This window comes from Galleria mellonella, unplaced genomic scaffold (assembly GCF_026898425.1).
Source record: "Galleria mellonella isolate WM207_F2 unplaced genomic scaffold, CSIRO_AGI_GalMel_v1 utg132, whole genome shotgun sequence".
Taxonomy (NCBI): Eukaryota; Metazoa; Arthropoda; class Insecta; order Lepidoptera; family Pyralidae; genus Galleria; species Galleria mellonella.
The window spans coordinates 1191005-1215124 of record NW_026441989.1 but is presented as its reverse complement, the minus strand read 5'-3'; the positions used below and the strand labels follow the sequence as shown (position 1 = coordinate 1215124).

Genomic DNA, 24120 nt, shown 5'->3' with positions numbered 1-24120 from the left:
AAAACCGGGTCTGAATTTAAAACTGATTTGACTTATTATTAACTGATTTGTCACGCATCGCGAGGAACCTGGGCCGCGCTAGGCTTCGTAATGGAAATATAGACAATTAATAAAAAATGGTTAATCCAGGATTGTGTATGTCATCATAATATGACACAAACGAAAGCTTAAATCTCACAATTCCATATATAGGGATCCATGGATTCTAATGTTTAAAATTTAGATACTTACATCATGATCAACATCAAAATATCCACTACAAAGACAGTACCGGCGTTCATAATCGTCAATCGGGATAGAATAAGTTCTTATTAGGCAATATTTAATGGAACTTTAATGTGATAATAAATGCTCCTATGGTATATCTTTATTACTAAAATAACCAGTGGAAGATCCGTTGGAAGCCGATAAATTTGTCTTCCTGACACGACGAATTGGCGGAATGTGGGCAAGTTGACAATTACTTCTTATAACTACAATAATCGATTAGATATTTGATTGCATATGTGACTTTGCTTATTATTTCTGATAAAAACATTTTAAAACGGCTGAATGCAAAAATATAAAGCACTCTAGTCTGGCACAACGAAAAACCGTTTGTCAAAGCAGATAGAATAGTGGCAGTAATATGTGCGTAGCACAAACGTAATTTAGTGCTTTCACAAGCACAGATAAACATTGGCAGGCGTGTAGCGTTCACATAATTTGTGAAAATGACAACGATCGCGTCGCATTGGCGGTATATTACACGCTCAGTTATTGGGCTACATTGGCTGGCGACGCACACTAGCGCACCACATAGATATTATTAAAAATATTGTGCCTATAAATAAATCATTATATACTTTTGTTTTCCTATTCATAATCATCATATTAACCGTTAACTGTATTAACTACTAAACATAGGCCTCCTATTTTTTTTCATATTTATTTTTGCCAGTAATTACCACGCTTGGCAGGCGGATTGGCAACCGCAGTCAGGTTTTGACAATGTTTTAAGAGGGACGCTGTTGCCTATCCCTTAACCATTACTTTCTCTTAGTCGCCTCTTACGACACTCACGGGAAAGGAATGGCCCCTATTACTACAGGATAAACCATATTAGGTACTTTAATTTGCACAGATTAATATTTGGATGTTTGTTATTTAATCACAATTAAACAGTTGATATGCTATTATTGTAATTTGGTACAGAGTTAGACTAGTCAATCTATTTTTTTGTCTCAATTCACACGGCAAAGCCGCGGAATTTAGTTTAAAAGAAAACCTGCGGAGAGTTCAATTTAAAGAGACACTTCTTTTTAATAAAACCTTTGTAAATGCAATAGATAATTATGAAATAAGTTTATTTATGTATAAGTTAAAATAAATTGTATCCCGTTCGGTGATGATAAATAGAAAAAAAACTCCTAAGTTCGTGTGAAACATATTAATAGAGTTTCGTAGGCATGTTTTTAATTCGTTCGTCGCATGTAGGGGTATTAATTCAGTGCAAAGAAATATAACCGAGCCAAGATATGAAGTGTGAAAGATTCCAAACTTAAATAGCATCGACGCAACAAACAAAATTTATGTCCAATTGTAGATTCCTATGCGTTATATCTGAATTGTCAAGATAATCATTTGTTCCTCTATAAAAATAAAGGCGTTTTCAATTGTAATAATACTAATACGGAAATAAACCATATCGATTGAAAGTAAAGGGAGAGATAGTAGAACTCAACAGAATAATTAATTTTAATTATTTAATTTTCACACATAGCTTGTATGTACGAGACTTATGTAACAATTTTTTTTGTAATACTGTTTTTTTTTTTTCATAAAATTGTTCTCGCTAAAATTCTCATTTCGCTAAAGTTCTCGCGTCAAATTTTACTCACGTATCCGTGATATTATGGAAAGTGCCTTCGTAGTGCTACTGACGTTATATTATAAGGGATTCTTGAAAAAATTACATGTTTTTACATCCAATAATTTCAATTGTTCGTTGATCAAATTAGTTGGTTTCATCTTTTACGGGCACCTACATATTAATAGTGTAAGTTAAGTTTTGAGGCCTAATTTGGGTCTTAAAGATCAAACACTGTTTTCAAGTATTTTTTTCAAAATATGTTAAATACTTACTGTTTTGAAGAGGTATAAAATATAATAATAAGAGTATACGACGGTTGCTTGTAGATAAATGGCGCTCTATACAGTTATTTAACTAAGGCGGGCGCCATTACATTTGATAGCGTATGACAAAAGCGACATGGGACACAATCCAAAATTTAATAACAACACAATATGAAACGAGCTCCTCTGTCGAATAACAATAATTTGGTAGCTAACGCATTACTATACCCAATTTCATAGTTTCATTTTTGGTAAATACAAAAAAGAGTCAAAGAGTTATCTTAATTTGTATTTTTTGTATATATTACGCAGTATCGTTAAAAATTTTGAGGTGTGTGTATGTATTTTTTATTCCATATTTAATTTGATCTTTAATGACAGCATACAGAAATAGACTAGTTTTTACCTGTGCCTTTACCTGCGTAACGGGAATTCATTGCTTGACTGAAATAAAAATTAGTACCCTGTATGTTTGCTGTGTGGTCCCGGCACAGAATGGTGGCCCATTCTGTGAGAATGGTGCCCTTTCTCCCTGTCCCTTTGTCCCGTAGGTGTCGTAAGAGGCGATTAAGAGAATTTAATAGTCGAGCGATAGGTAGAAACGTCTCTCATGAATCATTAAAATCTAATTGCGGTTACTAACCCGCCTGCTAAGCGTGGCAACTATTGGTGCCACCTCTCTTATGGGGGAGGCCTATGTCCAGCAGTGGACAGTTAACAGTTGATATAATAATAATCCTATATGTACTTCTCTACCTTAAATAATATGAGTATATTAAATTCCATGACGATTATGCTCAGTATTAAAAGATTACGTCTGTTTACAACATATTTGTATTAAATTTCATAATGATTGGTAAAGCCATTCAAACGACAAGAGATAACAAATGAACGAAATCTCTTTCATGTTTATAATATTATTAAGATTAAGAATCTATGTAGATACTTATAATATATAACCGTACTGGTATCAATATCAATAGGAGCGCCCAATAACTACGTGCGAGCACGTAGACGGCAATTATTTGATTTTCCATTAAGAACAGAGTTGGCTAAGCAAGCTCCCCTCTCTCTTGCATTGAAACTATTCAATGATATTTTGAACCGGTATCCGCAATTGGATGTATTTGCCTCCAACTTGCGGGAGTTTCGTCGAATGACCACAAGGTGTTTGTGTGCAGAAATTTAGAAATTAAATTTATTTATGAATATTATTCCTTTTTTATATATGTTATTGTACTGTATATGTGATTTCCTGAGTGAGCGTATTGGAAGACTAAAGCTCACCCAGTGGATGTAATGTAATAAATAAATAAATGTAATATAAAGAATTATTGATCGGTGGCAAGAGATAAGCACGTAAATATATTTTACATTGAATATTTGATTCCAGCTTTAATTACAGCGGTTCGACGCGGTGGTGTGCGGCGGGTTGCATAACGCCACCCAGCAAACCCTGTGGGGACACATTGGCTAACAAGGAACCTAAATTCAATTAAGGCAGTTAATTTAATCCGCTTTGTACGTCAACACTACCCTCACGGACCTCAGATTTGTGTTTGTTTTAACTATTCTATAATATTCAATACAGGGCCGCTAGTAACCCGATAAACTTAAAGCTTTAGCTCCACATTAAAGTCTTCAGTGACCTTATTATCTTAGTAAGGGCATTATTGTTCAACAAATTGTGTAATAATTAATCTTTATTATTTATCACACAATTTGTTGAACAATTAAATTGTAAGTGAGAACACTTAAACAATTGCGTACGTATCGCGTGAGCCGTGTAGCTTCCGGTATAGAATAGGCCACCTTTTCCTTTCCCGTGGGTGTCGTAAGAGGCGAATAAGGGGGCTTATGGTGGAGAGATGGGCAATAGCGTCTTTCTTAAACATCTCTAAAGTCTAACTGCGATTGCCAACCCGTCTGCTAATCGTGGCAACTACTCGCAAAATAAACCCTTATGGGGAGGTTATGTTCAACAGTGGACATTAATGGCTGATACAACAACAACAACTGGGGGGAAGGAATTGTTAGTAATGGAGAGGTTAGTCCCCATTACTATCAATCTACCCTATCAGGTCGACTTCCACGCGGTTTCCCTTGGAAACTATCGTGACTAATTTATTATTGAATTCGTCACGATGGGCTACCTGACATGCCTTTTCATCCTCACCTATCACCTCTAACTGATACCCCGCTAGTGTATACCGATAGCGCAGGCAGGGTTACCATGTCATTTTCACCCATTAAAAAAAAACAACAACAACTTATTGTGAGAAGGTAGCGTCATTTCTAAGCCACCTTTATTGTACCCGAAGGTCTCTGATGTAGTTTATTGGACGACGGCTGCAGAGCCCTCTGAAGTTCAATTACATTTTTAAACAATCCAAATGTGAAGTAATATTGTAGTACATGTCAAGCGTTAACAAATTAAACTGTCACCACTCAAGTGTCTTTATAATTTATTTTACCAATATAAATTAAGCGCATATTTCATATATATTCTAATTATTACGAGTATAATAATATTATTTACGGATACGCTTTGATAAATTTCAAATTCCACCGAATGCCATCAGAATAAATAATCTAATATTTAATCGTCTATTTTTTGCGGAATAATAAATTGACAATTTAAATTATGGCAACACGGAGACAAAACATTTCGTTTCAGATATATTGCGGAAAGTATCTACAAAGTTCCGTTCCCTGAAAATGTCAATAAAATGGCGTCGCTGTTGCGTAGGAATAAGAGCGCTGACAGTTTCAACAGTTTCATTTATCACTGTAAACTGTAGACATATCGGTGTAGGTTTATAGAAACAGACAAGTCCACAATTTTACGAAACTAGATGTGCCCGCGATTTCATTCGCATGTGCTATGTAAATAAACTATCAATATAATCTTGTACATCTTTTTTTACAGTTTTATGTCATAAAAAATAACCTCTTTAGGGATAATTTTATAGACTTTTTATATGTAAATTTGAGTCACATTTAGATTGATGTACCGTTTACTTTTTAGTTACAATCAGTAGGTCTGTTTTTATTTAAAAAGTAACACAAAAAAGACAGAGAAAACGTTTAAAAACTTATCGTTTTCTGTTTACGTTCATCCTATATAATATAATAGATAGTCATAAACTATATTTCTAAAAATATTTCATGTATAGCTTTGTCTTCGTTGCGATTTTACTATTTGCATGTTTATAATAGAAAAAAAAAAATTATATGGCTGACAACATTAGATTTGTGCATTAGTGTCCTGGTAATACAGTTCTAAATATAAAAGCCCGGTGAATATTAACGGTAAAAACGCGTCGTCACGATCCGCGGTGGGCACATCGCCGGTTCAGTGTTTCTTGCGATCAGCGGACAACATTTTCCACTCCGCCCGGTCGCATTTGCGCGTTCCCCGCACAAGGGAACTCCATTTACCAGCAAAAAATATGTACAGAAAAGGGTAGGGACTTGTCGTGAACTCGTGCATACCACTAATGCCGACTCTTAAACATTATGTTGATACGCAAACGTCCATAGATTACGCTAAAGGATGTTTATAGACGAAATCATCTAGTGTAAATATTTTTATTTTAAGTAATGATTTTGTTTATAATTCCATGTTGCATTAAAAATATTTAGGCAAATAACAATTTTTCATGGGACATGGGACACAAGAATACACAGTATACTTTGTTATCCCCATGGTACTGCGTAGTACATGGTAGGCGACGGTTATCACTTCCCATCAGATGGGCCATCAACTTGTTTGCCATTCTAAATTGTATAAAAAAAAGAAGAAAACTTTGTATAAAAGACATCTGCATGGGTACTGTGACACCCGTGTTTCTGCTGCAATTTAGCCGTCTTTGCATAGCTGTTTTCGGTTTGAAGGAACCTAAGAAGAACCCTATAATTTGCCATATAGGATATGGCAGTGAAATTATGAGATACGGAGGCATAACACTATAGTACTTAAGCATGGAAAGTATATTATAGTAGTATGTCATCATAGTGTATTTTGTTATATCCATGTTGCTATTTATGTATATATGCGACGGTTACTGCTTTTCATTAGGTAAACCGTTGGCTTATTTGTCATGTTTTGTTAAACTATTGAGATTGCAAACAAGCATACGGCCCACCTGATGGTAAGCAGTTATCGTACATCTGCAATACCATTTTAAGTATCATAAAAAATCAAAAGTTACAGCACCGACACAGGTACCAAAAGACTAATATTTTATCAATACTATTTCAAAAAATATGACCGTGCAAAATTTTATATGAAATATCAAGTATCAAATAAAATAACAATAGTACGCTGGACCGGATGGTGAACCGGATGCCGGAAGCCGCGTATATTCTCCGTTGCAGAAGACGTTTCCTAGAGCGCTGACCACGTTTACGCAATTATTAACTTGTTTACTTTATATTGTATCTATTTGCCGTTATTTGCCACCTCTATAATGTGTATTGATTTCCAAACTTTATATCAATATTATAAATTATAATAAATAAATAATTAGCTAAATAGATATTCGTACAAACCATACTAAGAAATAGTCTTTCTGTGTACCAAATTTTACACAAAGGATATTTTTTTTATGCAACTTAGAATGGCAGACTTAATGATGTAAAAATCTCATGTCACGTCTAATGTTCGTTCACGCCAATCTTCAAAACAGATGAACTAATTTTAATGAAAATTTGTAAATGTATATTTTCTGCTCCAACTTAAAAGATATAACAATTTTTTAATCTATTAAGAATAAACAGATACTGATTATTTTTTTTCTAGCTATAAGTGAGAACGTGAGTTAATATGTTTTTTAATGGATGACAATGGAATGTATACCCAGCCTGAGCTATTAGTATACGCTAGCTGAAAATTTGTATTTTAACATTCAATATGTCTCCTATTCGGATTATCTTATCCTAATATTTTATTACATACTCGTATTTCTTTTACAGTCTACGTGAATCAGTAACTAATACCTATTCGAATGTCTAAAAAGTATGCGGAAATGCGTTGTTTCAGATTTATTAAATATTTTTGAAAATCGTCAGTAAAATATAGAAGAGAGTAATATAATATTTTATATAAAAATTAAATTAATTTCTAAGTAATTGCTATTTCTGAGAATAATAAATTAAAAATGATTTTTATTTGTTAATTTACACGAGTTCAGTGTCCATTAAAAGAATACTTTTCTATTTTAATGGTATATGCTAATTACGAATATACTTTTGTTATACGGCAAAGGTGACAAACAAATATACAATCCGTCTGATTGTAAACGGTCACTGTAGCCTAGGGACGCCTATATGTTTGTACGAGTATTTAATTTTGAAATATAAAATCCTTATATGGCGTAATATTGTATAACACATGAAGCATGGTCTTTTATGGAATTTTTACACTTGAAAAGACGATTTGTTGTTTGATCAAATGGAAAATTTAGGGTATTTCAACGTTCAATCCACTATGAGCATGCCTGCCGCATTTTTTATTAAGAAGAGACTTCACGCGTTGACTCTTATTTTAATGCCGCTCTTTTGCTAGCAATATACCCTACTTGGTCAACCTCTAAACCAAGTCTACCTGGAAATCGTCATGATTAATACTTGGTGAATTTGTCACGATAAGCTAACGGAGCCCACTTCATCCTAACTTGTCTCTCACTGATATGTCGATAGCGTGAATCAATAGTACAAACAGTATTACTATTCTATTATCACACTTAAAAAAAGAAAATTGTTTTAAGTTTGAATAAAGAAATAAATTCTCTAAGGGTATTATATTGTTTCAATTATTATTATATATAATATATTTCATTATTTTAATTAATTATGTATCGATGTTACATTAATTCATGACAGCAAAGGAATGCATCAATAATAATCATAATTTTACCTGTCTATGTAGTAGGGTAGTAGTATGTAAGGTAAGTATGTATTTCGCATGTTTGTATGTGACTATATATAAGTTTTGTACCCTCGTAGCAACGAAACGACAGGGTCGACTTTGACAAATGAGGTATCATTCAATTCGTCTTACCGCTGCAAGTTATACTGAGTACATGAAAAATGGCCAAGGGCGTGTTATGTACACGAAGGCGCTATTTTCTAAAAGTAAAAATTCTTTTCACATAACCTAAAGGTGAACTAAAAGTAATAAACGAGCTATATATAGCACAAATCTTTACTAATTTATTTCGCAGATTAGCTGCCGAACGCTTAATACTAGGCCTTAACTATATACTAGGCTAATTATTAATTTGCTTGAAAATATCTCGTTTAGAGATGAAAAACATGTTGCAAAACGTGCGTGGATTAAATAGCAGTCAAAGATTTGATGGCTAATATGAAAGGTTGTAGAACTTCTGGTAATATAAACAGTAAAAAATCTTCGAGTGTTGGCAGTCGCACGCATACTAATGGTATCGAAATTAAATTAGATAATTGTAATCAAATAACCAGTGACATGGACTTTCGCTAAAGAATATCAATTCAGTAAAAAATAAAAAATATAATCTAATATTAAAAATGTTAATATAAATTTGATTATCTTTTCGCATCGTAACAGCTCAACTAATTGTCATCAAATTTGGCATACATATGGTTTTTAGGAAGGATTTAACACGCTTAACCTACATATACCTCTCATGCTAACAAAGCCATACTTATAGACTCTACAAACCTTGTTCTCTGTATTGTTACTAAACTGTCTGTAAATATTGAAGTAAATAATAATTATGTTAATACCTAAATTGGCCGTAAATCAATGTTGCCCCCAAAAATGTAAAGAGCTCGAGATTTATTATGAGGGAACTTACCCCAACGGACAAAGTGTCATTTTCAAGTTTCAATCCGCGACATGCCGCCAAAATTTCAAACTTTAAATACCTAGGGGCGATTAATTAAAAATGTATTACTAATGAAATTAAAGTTTTCGAACGGGCGTCGCGTCGGTTGCGAGCGGGCAAGGCGTCTCGGAATTTCATATTCCCGTTAGAATGTTCAGATTGAGCGCTCTGAAGATTCATTTCGTTGCAAAACTCAAATTTATATATTTAGAGTCCTTTATTGAGGTAACGAAAAGGAACAAAGCGTTGAAGTGTATAGTGAAGGTAATATAAGTAATTTTTAATATTCATAAATAATAATAATAATTTGTTCAATAGAAAACAAATGCGTTATACAAGATTACATATTTAGAATATTTATTGATTCTTAGTAAGTATCTTTGGCCTCCATGCTAGGAAAATTCGGTGTTGTGAAGGTCAGGCTACTGTACGTTACGTATGTTACATGTCATATAATTTTCTTAAGTAACTTTAAAGAATGTTTAATAAACAAAAATTACAGAACGCAAGCTCAGAATGTAAAGGAAATAACAATAACATAATAGTAACAGATAACGAAAATTTAAAATGATAGAGATCATTTGAAATTTTCACTATCTTTTGCTTATAAGAAAGTACTGTTTAATTGTAATTGACGATTAAAATTCAAAAGATTGAATACATTTTAAATATATTCTTGATAAAACTGAGAATCACTGAAGTAATTACACACACACAGACTTACGAAGAGTTAACGATTCAGAAATTTTACTTAGATAGATACTCTTTATTATTCCCTCAAGAAGAATATTCTCTTTTCCTAATATCCAGTTTCATTGGTTTATATTAATATTTTCCAAACTTTCTATATTGTTATAAATATAGTACTTCAAATGGCGGCGTCGGTTCCAGATCATAGAACATGAGCTCGCTACTACTTTCACCCTTGGCCATAATTAGTTGACCTAAATCAATTTTCCGAACAACTAACTACTACTACCAACTACTAACGAATAAGTTTCGTTGTTACTCGTTTACGTTACTAGAGTTTAGTATGCAGAGTAACTTGGTATAGATAGATGTATATTAATTATCTTTTGATTTGATTAGATACACTGTGTGTATCTCTGAATGCAGCACTTGGATTGATTAATTTTAAATTTTCACGTTGTTGACACCTATTTTAAATGCACTATCAGGACTTATATATAAATATAATAATAATCAGGTATGTTTACTTACAATCGCTTCGCGTTAAGTTCTGTTAGTATATTTAAAATATTTGTGTACGATTTCATAGAATGAGACAAAATGAAAATCATCACGGACGTAGCCATAGCTCACTCAATTTGTTTGATTTGAAACAAATATCGCAATACAGAGTCAGAAATATGTTTATATAGTTAGTTTCAATACAACTTAATAAAAATTTAAACAAACAAAAAATAAGACAATCAACTGATATCCTATTGATATTATCAATTTCAATAATTGTTAAGACTGTTTAATGTGTAAGTTTCAACAAAATGTGATTACTTTTCATTTAAACTCTATTAAAACAGATTATAGACATTCTTACGTTTCATGATTCATGATTCTTATGTTAGACAATGCTGTATGGTTCTGGCATAGAATGGTCCATCTCTTCTTTTCCCATCGGTATCGTAAAAGGCGATTAAGGGAACCTAATGGTCGAGGGTCCCTTTTAAATATTACCAAAGGATAACTGCGGTAGTCAACTCGCCTGTCAAGTAAGGCAACTACTGGTAAAACCTATGGAGGCCTATGTTTAGCAGTGGATAGTTAACAGCTGATTTGGTATGGTATGGTATGGAATAGACAGTTGTTGATCAGACAGCATCTGGTCGTGATCTGACAATATTAACGCCAATTTCTGTTCTGTGCATTTAATTAAAGAAGAGAATAATATAATATAATGAGGAACGGTTGAGTGGCCGGCTTTCAATTCCACCCTAGGCTAGTCGTTTATTTAAATGACGGATTGTACTAATTACTGCGGCTGGGTGTATGAGCCAATGTCTTTTGCGTTAAAGTCCTTAACTCGTAGATTTAAGCTCTTATAAAATCATGAAAATTTTCAGGGAAACATGAAAGTATATTGTTATTTTAATGAATTAATCAAATTTATGTGAGGTTTCATACGAAATAGATTCAAAATGAGATCTTATTGATATATCGATATTCTTCTACTAGAAGCTTCTAAGTTCAGAATAAATAACATGAAATCATATAGCAAACTTGTAGTTCATTTCTTGCTTACTTTACATTTGGGAAAATATGTAATTTTAAGATTAATACATAAAATCGATTGTTTAGTTTTTTACTGTATATAAAGTTTCTTTTATATTTCTAGGTAAAGGATATTTGATTGTTTGAGCTTAGAAAACTCAATGTTATATTATGTGTATCACACTAAATAAGTGTAGCCAATATCTAATAAATTTATACTTAGTTGTGTTTAGTTTACAGTAAGACTACAAAGCAGAAATATCTTACATTGAATGAAACAATATTTTTATTAACAAGAATATTTTATGCCAGGTATTTTGTACTCTCATTCATAAATTTTTACATTCAAATCTAAAGGCCAAAATAAAATAAAAATCTATTTTATTGGAGTAAATATTGTTAGATTAACTCAATAACAACGAAATTAATGTATGTGGGTGTACCAAAGTCAACATTTATTAAGTAAACAGTAAACGATCTCTGGAGTATTATGTACGAGATACGGGAGCATGTAAAGTAAATAAGAAAGTGAAATAATACAAATGATTTATATGAATGATAGCGCGTAGTGGGTGGTCGATCAGAACGTTCTGCTAATATTGAATAAGTTCCGATGAGAAAGTTTCTCCTGCGAAACATTATATTACTTGGAGAACTGCGATCTCCGCAGAATTTTGATTGTTTTATTACTGCGGCGAACATAATATTGAAATAACGGAATAATATATCGTTTATTTTGAGCTTGCACATAAGAAAACTCATACCTATAGAGACCTATGCTGACAAAATATAGCGACAAGTATAACAATAATACTTACAAATTAAACTAATAATATAAAGAGGAAAAACTTATTTCTTTTTGTTTGTAATGGGCAAACTCATGCTCAACTGAAAGCTAAATATCAGGGAGTAACAGACTATGCTTTCAATAATAACCGTATGAAGTCGTATCGGGTACTAGTAGTCAATATCGTATATAATACATTCACAATTTGATTACGAGATCATTTGTTTAAATAATACTAAAGAATATAAATTTGATTTACATATGTATATCTAAATTATTTCGATCTCACCTCAATTTCAAAAAATAGCAGCGAAGAGGTTTTTAGACGCAATATAACTTGTTCTTTCATTTACAAACCATTTCTTATCGCCACTCACCGTCGTCGTGAACAGGAAGACTTCAAATATTTATGAAATACATTATAATAGAATAAATGTTCCCAATACAATAAAAGAATTCTCGGGTCAGAGATTACATAATTCTCGAAAATTGACTCTGGCCTATTTTGAGATATAATCTATAACTTATAAACATTTAAAGCGTATTGATTTGCCGAAAAGTGCTTTGTATTTGTTTGTTGTATTATATAAAGTATATATAATAATATAGTGTACAAAGTATAGTTTCTATAAATTTTATTCACAAAAAGGAAAATATTCTTTATATTCAGAAGTAGAAGTTTTCAATTAAATATTTAATTCGCATTTAAATAAAAATTATTTGAAAAAAATGAAGAGTTTTCTATATTCATTTTATCTATTTCTCTCTCATGGTAAATTAAAATACTCTTATATTATTGATATTAAAATTGACATGTTCTTCTCAAAGAATTTCCGTAAAGCCTGGTAAAGAAGATGAAAATTTTTACGACAAATTTCTTATTTAAAAACAAATATGATATTATTTTTATATTATTTTCCCATTTTAAACTGTCTATATTAGATTTTTATATATATTAAGTATTTACCTATAGAAATAAGTATATTTCAGTATATTTAATATATAAGTATATTAAAGGTGACGTGAGTACAGTCACAAAAAAATACAATGAAACAGAAGAAAAAAGTGATATACAAAACTCATTTGTATTAATAATAATAAGTTTTATATGAGAACATAACTTTGCATCAGTACAGGTATCTAAATCTAATTTTTGTAATAGCTTAGCTATCTGATTCGACAAATCGCTCCCTATACCGTGAAGTCTGGTCCGACACGTATCTAGGCCGAGCCGGGGAGATATGGGGAGAAGGGTGATTCAGAGTGTGAACAATCCTCACACTGCATTTTTGTGCGAACGCGTTGGACCAAAGTCCGTACCACATTTGAAGCTGAAAGGAAATGCACACTTCTCTTTTTTTTTATACACAAACAAAGTTGAACAATGAATATACTCACGTTTTGTATTTGATTCATTTTTGTGAAGTGTCGCCCGAACTCCCATAAGTCAACGCCAAATTTTAATGCCCAGTTTTTGACTCTGAAACAAGCAACAAAACGTTGTGTATTTACAAAAATATTATAATAATAGTTTGATATGATCTTGGGAGCAACAATACGCTCATTTCAGTTCTCAGTATTAGAAATTGCTGGGGAGTTTAAATTTTTAATTACTTATGAAGTCATAACTTTGACTTTATAGATGTTTTAAGAAAGACGCTGCTGTCCATCCCTCGATCATCAAGTTCCCTTAGTCGTCTCTTACCACACTAACGGGAAAGGGAGGGGTGACCCATTCTATGCCGGTATCACATAGCACTGTATTACTAGAAGTTATTTTAAGTCTCAAAATAAGCTGTTACTATTCGTACCTATCGTGAATGCTAAACTTGTTAATAAGAATTCTCAATAAAAGACACAGTCACAAAGCCCAGATAAGATGAAAGGGAAACGATACGACGATCTGCAAGAAAAAAATCTTTTTAAAACATTTATCATAATTCTGTCACGGAGAAGTAAATGTGATTGGGGAAGCAGGTTAAGCATTTTTTCCAGTTGGCTAGCCACCCCTTATTTCATATAAATGGTTTCTGAGAGGCTATACATTTATATTTGTCATATTTCGAGGGATATAAATGTATAGCGACAATTGTGATACGACGAAGCCAATTTAATTAAGAGTCGCGCGACTTGCCCATGATTTCTGACGTTTGCTGTTAGATATTTTCAGATTCTTTCAGTGCGAAAATAATATGTATTTTATCCTAATAATATATATTATGAGTTTATTCTAAATATATATTATATATATATATATATATATATATATATATATATATAGTTACTTCTTTTTTTTTTGGAGTTGAACATAGGTTACCTTTTATCCTAGTCATTTAATTTATCCCTATTACGTAGACAAAGTCGTAGGTAATTACTAGTAATATATGTTAATGTGTATTTTAAAATAGAAGTACATAGCTTTTCCATATGATCTAGACATATACTAGGAAAGATTTATGGAAATATTTAAAGAAAGTGAAAAATAATGGAATTCGCACAGGAAAAGTTACAGAGTAGCGTTCTCGTATACTTGTGGTTATAAGGCTATAGAAACTAGACTGTATAAAGTAATACTAAAATAAAATTCCTAAGGTTCGAATATTTTTCGAATTGACTCGAAATTAATGTGTGGTACCTATGTTTACAATAAAATATTTGTAAACAAATAAATATTTTTTCTTCGCAATCAGTTGAAACGACTCGATGTAAACGCAAATAGGGAATAAGGAGGTAAGGTAGGGGGCGCGGAGAACGGCAAACATCATTCGAGGTCGCCCTTGTTGGGACTCCACATGTTGTGTCAACAAACTCGATTTTGTATATTTAGCCAGCATCTTGATTTAGGCCAATATGATTTATTCTTGCGTATTGCCTGAATTTTGTTAAATGAAATAAGCGTTTTGAGATAAGGACCTCGCTTACACTATCGGTTGACGCTGGTAGCAACGAGGGAATTTAGGTGTAGACGAAGTCAGATCAGTTGGCTCATTGTGAAGAATTCATCAGTAATTATCCACGATTGTTTCACAGATTTTCCTTTAAATTATCAAAAATCCATTAGTGAATTTCATTAAATCTTTACTACAAATTAGCTTTACTCATTTAGTAGAATAAATTTATCAAGTACCGGTGGGTTGCACAAAATAATCCCTATCCAGGAGAGCTGAATTGACTCCTGGACAAGTAATATCGTTTGAGCAATCTCGCAATCCAATACGAGTAGGTATATGTGTAAAATATATCTCTTACCATTTATAGTGAACTCAGATATTCTATTTCACCATCAACCTCTTATGAAGACATTCTGTCTGATCTAGTTGAAAAACTTGTCAATTTTTATTTAATATAATTGTGTATACTGCTAATAGTCGAGTACAGTTTAAGCATATATGCCATAGAATTGTGGCATATACCGAACAGCCATTGAATCCTATTATGAATGTCAATGACACATTGTCGATACTGAATAAATTTCTTACACATTTATGTAATTAACTTATAAAAAAAAAAAAATAACACATTCTACAGTCTATTCTTATTTAATCAATTTTATGTATATATTTATAAAAACAATTAGGACTGAGACCAAATTCAGTGGTTGTACGAGTTTAACAATGAATTCTCGTCTATTCAAAGAGCATTCTATTTACAAACCGAGAGACGCTATAGGTCGCCCTAACTGTGAGATAACTTTATTAACGGCTCCCGTTTAGTTTCTTAATTAAAAATAGGGAGAATATTTTAAAAAACAACAACCAACACCCAAAATTGTCGACAGAAGTTCGCCATTGCTGAATTCCTTATTTCCTTATTCCGTTTCGTTTAATTCAAGTTGTTCCACAATGTCCTCATTAGCAATCAGAGAATGTTTCGCGGCCATTGTTAGCACAAGTTCGGCCGTCACCGGCAGAAGTTCCGAATTTAAAATTATTTAAAATGGTCCATCGGACGTCGTCAGGTGCTCAGAAGCGGTCGCGGTGCGTTTAAGGATGAGCCAGCTAAGGACACCGTAGACCGCGGCGCCCGCAGTTCCCGCTAAATGGTTCTCGAGACTGTTATGGCTAGACGGTATCTAAATTCGTACCATTACTTCAATATTAAAGCTAGAGCATTGCGATCGTTTATTTAGATCGGGACTAGATTTCTCATTCCGTGTTGGGTATCATATACGAATTTAGTTGTCATGTAAAATACATGGTTACAGAAAGGCCTGGATCAGATAAATAGAAACTCTTTTATTTGATTTAAATCCTTGAGTACACATACTAGTAATAATTCTTTTTTTTTATTAATTAAAATAACCCTGATTAAACTGTGAACCTTTATATTTTAAAAACTACCGCCACTAGTAAATAAAACTCATTCCACGACGTTTTTGGTGGAGTTATAAATAGTAGGAGTAGCTCACTACGAGGATTCGCTAAAAATATATTGGTACTGTAGTCTGTTTAACGACAGGTGATTCTCGGAATAAGAATCGGATTCCCATAACTATAAACCTTAAACCATGCAACGCGAAAATCTAAAAGACTTTCTACAATTAAAGTGTCAAGAACATTACAACTTTAGTTTGCTTATATTTCGGGGTGTTTTTGATTCTTTTGCGGATATGATAGATAGATAATCCTTATTACCAGTAATAAAAATAAAAAAAAAATAATAATAAAAAACAATTAATTTTGCTAGTAATAGGAGCCACCTCAGCTGTTGCTATATATGTACAACTCCAGCGAGAAGTACCTATATAGCGCTGATTTTCAGGCGGCCCCTTAACTCCTTTACCTTTAGCATGCGTGCGGGTCGAAATACCTATTTCTCGGATGGGAGATTCAACACGCTTAACGACAAATACATAAAACATAAACCAAAACTGAAAAGAACAAACTCTGGATATTCTCATTTCTCTCCGAACTTAGTCCTCTTCATAGCTCGCCACGATACGATTGATATAAATTAGTGCAATCTTTTTATTTATATCATTTTTTATCATTAGGAAATAAAATATAGAATAAGAACTAAAGTAGATATTTGTATATTATTTAGTAATAAGTTTTACAGTGGCAAATAAAAAAATTGAACGCACCGTAAAGTTTCAACATTTGCATGGGATTCCGGTTGAAATTTACCGCTGGTGATAATGAAATCACATTCCACGTAGTTGTTGATTACGCGGAATTACAGATAGGAGTCCAACACTACAGGGATACGCTTAAAATATCTTGCCACTGTAATCGGTTTAACCATACCGCTCGGAATTGGGCCGTGAAGTGAACAAACTGAAACGATTCTCTCCATCCACCTGAGTTTATGTCGCCTATCTATATCTGTGATATGTCGATTTGAAAGCAGGAGCGATCGTATCCGAAAGGTGCCATTTGATACACGTGAGGTGTAGTTTCTCGGACCCAAAAGGATTTTTATGATTGTTTATTTCCTACCTTTCTGAATATAGAGCATAAATAATGTGCCGTAGATATTTACCTGTGACCGTAACGTTTTCTAATATTTCGGCATAGTTGTCCTTTTTCCGACGTAAAAAGATAGGTGTCACAAGTTTGAAGCTTCTGCTTTGTCTGTGTATGCCTGTAGTGGCTGTAGTATCAGAGGCTCTACCGTATCACGTTAGTTTAATAGATACGATTATTTGCGTTTGTTGTAAAGTCGTTTACTTTGCCATTTCTGCCCCATTCGTGTTTCTATCGTGAAGCAGTTGTGCTTGCATGGCTGTTTCGGTTTGAAGGGTGGGATATGTCAGTGAATTTACAAGGTCCAAAGGAATAACACCTGACGCAACGCATAAAGGGTATCGTGGGCGAAACAGTATACTCTGTTATGACCATGGTACTGCTCATGTCTTTAGATGACAGTTACCACTTTCTATCAGGTAGGCCGTCAGCTTGTTTGCAATTCTAAGTTGCATAAAAAAATTGCCTGTGTTCAATAGAAATAAGTCGTTTACAATTAAAATCGTAAAATTATTATTAGAACGTTTATTTTAACTTAGTCGGCGTGATTAAAATTTCAAATTTAGCTGTACCTTTTCATTTTTTACTTGATAATTATTGCGCTATACCTTCGTCAATTCATAAACGTTTTTTATTATTCTTTTAGCGTTCAATCGAATTTATTCCAGTGCTGATTCTATATGCATATTTTCAGAATTGAATTCGTTATTTTATTGGATTAAAATCTTTAATTAAGAAATGTCAGAATATTGACAGCATAGGGTAATGATTACCTTTTCATGATATCATAATATTGGAGATCTAAAACCTGTTCGTCGCTGCTAAGTTATCATGAATAAATAACCGTTTTACATTAGCTGATGCCGACGGTGAGGATCATAACGACAGTCGTAGGCGGACGAAGTTAGTTCATTAAAGATAGAAAGCGATGATATCTCGGTTGCACCGAGTCGATAACCGTTGTTTTATTAATCAGCGACGGCAAGAGCTGGCAGACGGGGTGTCAGACGCGTTGTGCCCTTACGTAAGCCAGCCTCCGTAGTACGCGGCCCATCCCCCGCGCCCGCGCACCGCCCGCCGCCCCGCGCTAGATCAATACCGGAGCCGGCGCCTTTGACATGTGCCCCGCGTGCCGCTCAGCAAATATTTACGTTGTGGAAACAGATCATAACTAGTTTCATTTGCCTGTTTGTACGCCCGGAGCCCGCGACCGATAAAACATAAGCATAATTGACTGTTATAGATCCCCTGATTTATGTCTCCATTAATTTTACACGAATGCTTATTATCTCGATTCCCCCTTTAGAGATGGTTTTGATATCGTTCCGTTGAAACATTTTATACAGTGGATTGCTAATACGAAAATACATTTCACAGTGACTTATTAATAACCTATTTATATTCACGGTTACGTTTGGAGGGTTGAATTTATTAAAACCCGTACCGTAGCTAAACAAATTGGCGAAGTGGATCCGACGTGAGCTCGTGTAAATTTATGTACATGGAGAGCGAATCAAAGAGAGCGTTCGAGTATTTTGAGTTTTTAAACTTGATGTTGCTAAATGGGCAAAAATATTTCATTTTATCTTGTTTTTCTTTTTATGGGTACATAAATAGATCGGAGGGAGATTTTTTATGAATATAATGTGCTAATATGGTATCATTAAAAACTTATAATAATAAAGGGTTTGGGTATACATGAACTTTTAAAAGAAGAGTTGTATCTGAAGTATAATATCAAAATATCATTTAATCAATAGTATTTCACGTTTTTTTTTTTATTTTTGGGTTGAAATTTTTATTACATTAAATGCTCAGCTCAAAAAAGTATCTAAATCAAATTAGATAGTAGCCCTTAAGTAATACGATGCGAGGTTGCTTTGGTCAATACAAACTGTACAGAGATATATGCAGTTAAGTTAAAATAAAGCTATGGCTCCCCTCATCTCATGCATTGGAATCCCTAAGTAGATTACCATATCAAAATAATATAAATCAAGCCGCTTGGTACACGATTTTCTTTTTCCTTTCCAGTTTCCCTACTTTTGCCGGGTTCGTCTACTCAGTTTTTACAAATAAAAATTCAATGTAACCCCGCAAAGACACCAGCTTAAGTGGTCACCGCTAAGAAAACCTACTGCAGCTACTCCATAATTCTAGAGCAAGTCGATTATATTTTTATGAATTTTAGTATATTCGGTATCGAAGTCTCTAGAAATCTCTAGAGAGAGAGAACAGTTCTTATGTTATTGTAAGGCTAAGTTAGTCTTCAAAAAAATCTCATGTGGACTACACATGAAATTTTATGGACTACGCTGTTTAGGACAAATTTTGTTCTATAAGTCGCAGTTATAGCTTCACATAGAGAGCATTTTATGTGAGACCCTGCGTATAAAACGCAGTAGCTTGAGATAGTAGCATCTGAAGATTATCTTTTTATCTTCGTTGTACTTTTTCATGCACTGTGATGATTAATTTTGTCAGTGATACCAAGCTCACGAGTAGTATTGAAACTGTAAGTCTCAGGAGACACTTTATCTTCCTTTGCGTGTTCTGCCAACTGTATAATAATGTGATGAATTGTGTTCTGAGAAACTATTTGAATTTGATTCCCATATCTACCTTTTAACATTACGATGCTTGCCATTGACAGATTTCAAAGGAATTTCTTCTCGCAGACGTTCAGTTTATGGAATAAACTCCATGTCGACGTTTCTTTATACTATACGCTGTATTTTTGTACCAATGACTGACTTACTCTAAAATCTTGTCATTAAAATTACGTATGGATTTCTTGTAACTTGTTGGAATCTACTGACACACTTACGGGCCACAGAAAATATCCACAGAAAGTAATGGATCACTGTGGGATAAGTTTGCCATTGTATATTAAATCTTTTTAATTTGTCTAATGTAATATAAAATACAGATTTTACAATACAATAATAATATTATAGAGGCGAGTTCACTAAAATTCAACTATATATATCGAGACAACCCAGGTAAAGTATTATAGCTTATCTAAATGATCACGTTAATTCTAATCTCTTAAATATATAGTAAACCATATAAGTCTGAAAATTAACATTAACTCAACTATATAGTTTTCTTCTTTTATCTGTTATTTACTTAGATGTATTTAGAATGTATACATTTAATTATATCTACTACTTACATAACATGCAAACGTATGACGAGCCTGATATAGGAACTGCGAAGTTTAGCCAAAGTCATTTAAGCTATATAACACCTAATTTAGAGCATAGGTCAAACTGACACGCCCATGCATTTAGGGTATCTATATGAATCCATATCTGTGATTGCCAATATATAACGGCGGATCGAGGCCAAAAAGATAAAATCCAGGTAGATATCAGATAAGATTGCAAAGGGAGACTTTGTACAAAAGTTTACTACTTGGGTACACCTACATGCTCTTCAATGTTTAATTACGTCTGTTTGTAGAAAAGTTCTTTTTAAGTATTGTATTTTATATAGAAAATCTAATATTTAGTAGATGAGATTATATGTTTTCAATATCGTATAAAATATATCTGAGGTTTACATCTGAGATTATATATTTTACTATTTCCCGTACAAAATATTATAGCAGGGTTGCCAGATGCGAATATTTATTTATACCTAAACATCAAATATTTTTTCTCTAAATCGATATGATTTTGAGGATTTTTACCCTATCACAAAGTTGTATCGTATTTCACTATGTTTTATCACGTGCCGCCATATGTCATGTGAAATACAGTAGCACTTAATGTGTGGCGGTAGCCCATTCATACATAAACGATATACCTTCTTTAAAAAAACACACTAAATCGTGGGGAGATAAAAAAAAACATTGCTACAGAAAACATCTCAAAATTCCCATCATTGATAGGAATTAGCATCGAACTTAAAAAAAGGGCGAGCACAAATGATCGTAGAAAAATCGCAGTGCTACAGGTTTTTTGCCGTAAATAGCCCGTCTTTCAATAATAATAATAATAATTCTATGCCGGGTCCACACGGCAAGTATAATTATAATTTATAATTATTAATGTAATATAAATTATATTGAATCGAAAGGGATTGTTAATAATATGGACTATCAGTCCTATTGCTAGCAATATACCCTATCAGGTCGACCTCCACGTGGTCCGCCAGGAAACCATCGTGTTGAATTCCAGGTGTATTCACCACAATGGGCTAATTGACCTGTCCTTTCATCTTATCTATCATCCCTCACTGGTACCCCGCCAGTGTACGAGGTCTGTCCGGAAAGTTCGTATAAAAGTGTTCTGGAATGCGAGAAAGAGGAGTGGGGAGGCCAGGTAAGCGCAGGACCCCTTCCTTATGTCCCTAACAATGCTTCAGTTCTGGTCTGACCGCCGTGCGGTGCGAACTGGCTTGTCACGCCATCTGTGAAGTTACCTCTTAACGAAACCCCGTCGGCATGGAGCCCGCTTCCGTTGAAGAGCAGCGCGTCGTAATCAAGTTTCTCTCGAAACTCGGCAAGAATGGCCGTGAAATTTTTGCCGATCTCAGAACAGTTTATGGGGATGATGCTGTGAAGGAACCAACCGTCCACAAGTGGCTAAAAAGATTCAGAGAGGGCCGAGAAAGCGTTCAAGATGACCCACGTTCAGGACGTCCTTCCACTTCACATTCCGACGAAAACGTGGAAAGAATTCGAACTTGTGTTAATGGGGACCGTCGTTTAACGGTCAGACAGTCGTGTGGCACGAGTTCGTCCAGAATTGGCGCGAGAGGGGCGTTGGATTCTTCACCACGACAATGCCCCTGCCCACACCTCTCTTGTTGTCCGTGAGTTTTTGAGTAAAAATTCCATTACGGTGACCGAACACCCCCCTATTCGCCGGATTTGGCCCCGTGTGACTTCTTCTTGTTCCCAAAAACCAAATTGGTACTTCGGGGGCGGCATTTGGGGGACATAAATGAGATAAAAAAAGCTACGACGGGGCAGCTGAGAAACCTACAACCAGAGGACTTTCAAGGAGCCTTCTCACAGTGGAAACGGCGTTGGCACAAGTGCATTATGTCACAGGGGGAGTACTTTGAAGGGGATAAAATTGATTTACCTGAATAATTGTAAAATAAAATTTTTAAAAAACTTTTATACGTACTTTCCGGACAAACCTCGTATACCGTTACCGCAGGCGGAGTTACCATTCCATTATCATCCTTTAAAAAAAGTCACTCTTTATTTATGTTACCAGAAGGAGACTTTGTACAAAAGTCGATTGCTTGGGTACCTCTGTCCCACTCGTGTTTCAACCGTGAAGCAGTTGTGTTTGCATGGCTGTGTTTCAGTTTGAAGGGTGGGATATGGCGTGAATTTACTGAGTACAGAGGAATAACACCTGAGTCCTTAGGAATGGCAACGCATGGGGGGTATCATGGGTGAAATAGTATACTCTATTATGTCCATGGTACTGCTCATGTCTATAGGCGACGGGTATCACTTTCCATCAGGTGGACCGTCAGCTTGTTTGTCATTTTAAGTTGTATAAAAAAAATGTTTAAATTAAAAAGTTAATGTACCTCGCTATTATATTATATTTTATTTATTTATAATTTAACTTAAATGCAATTGAAATAATTTAATCATATCATATTGTTTATATTGTTAATATCTTTATTTATTTAATGGCATTTATTTATTTAATGTTTCCCAAACACAAGGCATGCTGTGGTTGCTTATAAATGTAAGAAAAGTTAGACCTAATCCACTAGTGAAATATTAAAAAGCTTCGCTGTATCTTATGCTGGTGGTTCTATAAATAAATACATGTTAGTCAGGTACCATAGAAACTTTGGAGGCTAGAGAGCACCGCCCACACATCATTAGTAGTAGAAATGTGTGTAGGTATTTATGCTATTTTTATAAATCGATATCGTTACAAATTCAACCTACCACACAGATACTCTTATTGAGCTTTCAGTGCCAGGTTGCGGCGTGTAGGCACAGCGTAGCGTAGGTGTACGAGTAATTACTACTCAGTGATTATTTTCCACGAATCTTGACAGATGTGATGATTTTAATAGAGCTACTAGAAATACTACTAATGTTATACTAATACTAGTGTTTCTCTGTAAATGGTCGCCACTTCGATTTCTGTGTACTACAAATATTTGTGTTCAAAAATATATGTATTTGGGCGTTTTTTGTGTATAATTTTATGTCCGTATTTATAAAAAATCTCGATGGCTGTGTTTCGGTTTGAAGGGTGAGATATGGCTGTGAATTTACAGGGTACAGAGGAATAACACCTAAGCCTTCAAGAATGGCAACGCCATTTATTTTGTCCATGGTACTGCTCATGTCTATAGGCGACGGTTACCATTTTCCATCAGGTGGGCCGTCAGCTTGTTTGCCATTCTAAGTTGCACAAAAAAAATTTGGACAAAAGAAAATTGTTCGTGGTAACGATCCTCAGATATGCGGTATAGAGCAATAAAAAGAAAATACGAAAAGTATTTATGACAGTTCAAATACAGTACCACCATAGTATTTAAAATTCTTAATACCTGCCACATTAATTTAAGAATTCTTGAATACCAATATTATAAGCATTTCATACTTTTGTAACCACGAAGTGTCGAAAACCAAATTGAACAGTCGTTTATCATGAAT

General features: G+C 33.9%; 1 protein-coding gene across 4 annotated transcripts in view; it reads right to left on the bottom strand.

The window, feature by feature from the left end:
• Positions 1-24120, bottom strand: part of LOC113518529 (voltage-dependent calcium channel subunit alpha-2/delta-4) — a 94507-nt gene that overhangs the window by 64792 nt on the left and 5595 nt on the right. For all 4 annotated transcript variants that reach the window (XM_052901591.1, XM_052901593.1, XM_052901595.1 and 1 more), the window contains exon 2: positions 13402-13483. In XM_052901591.1, the coding sequence (XP_052757551.1) occupies positions 13402-13483 (82 nt within the window). The remainder of the gene's footprint in view (positions 1-13401; positions 13484-24120) is intronic.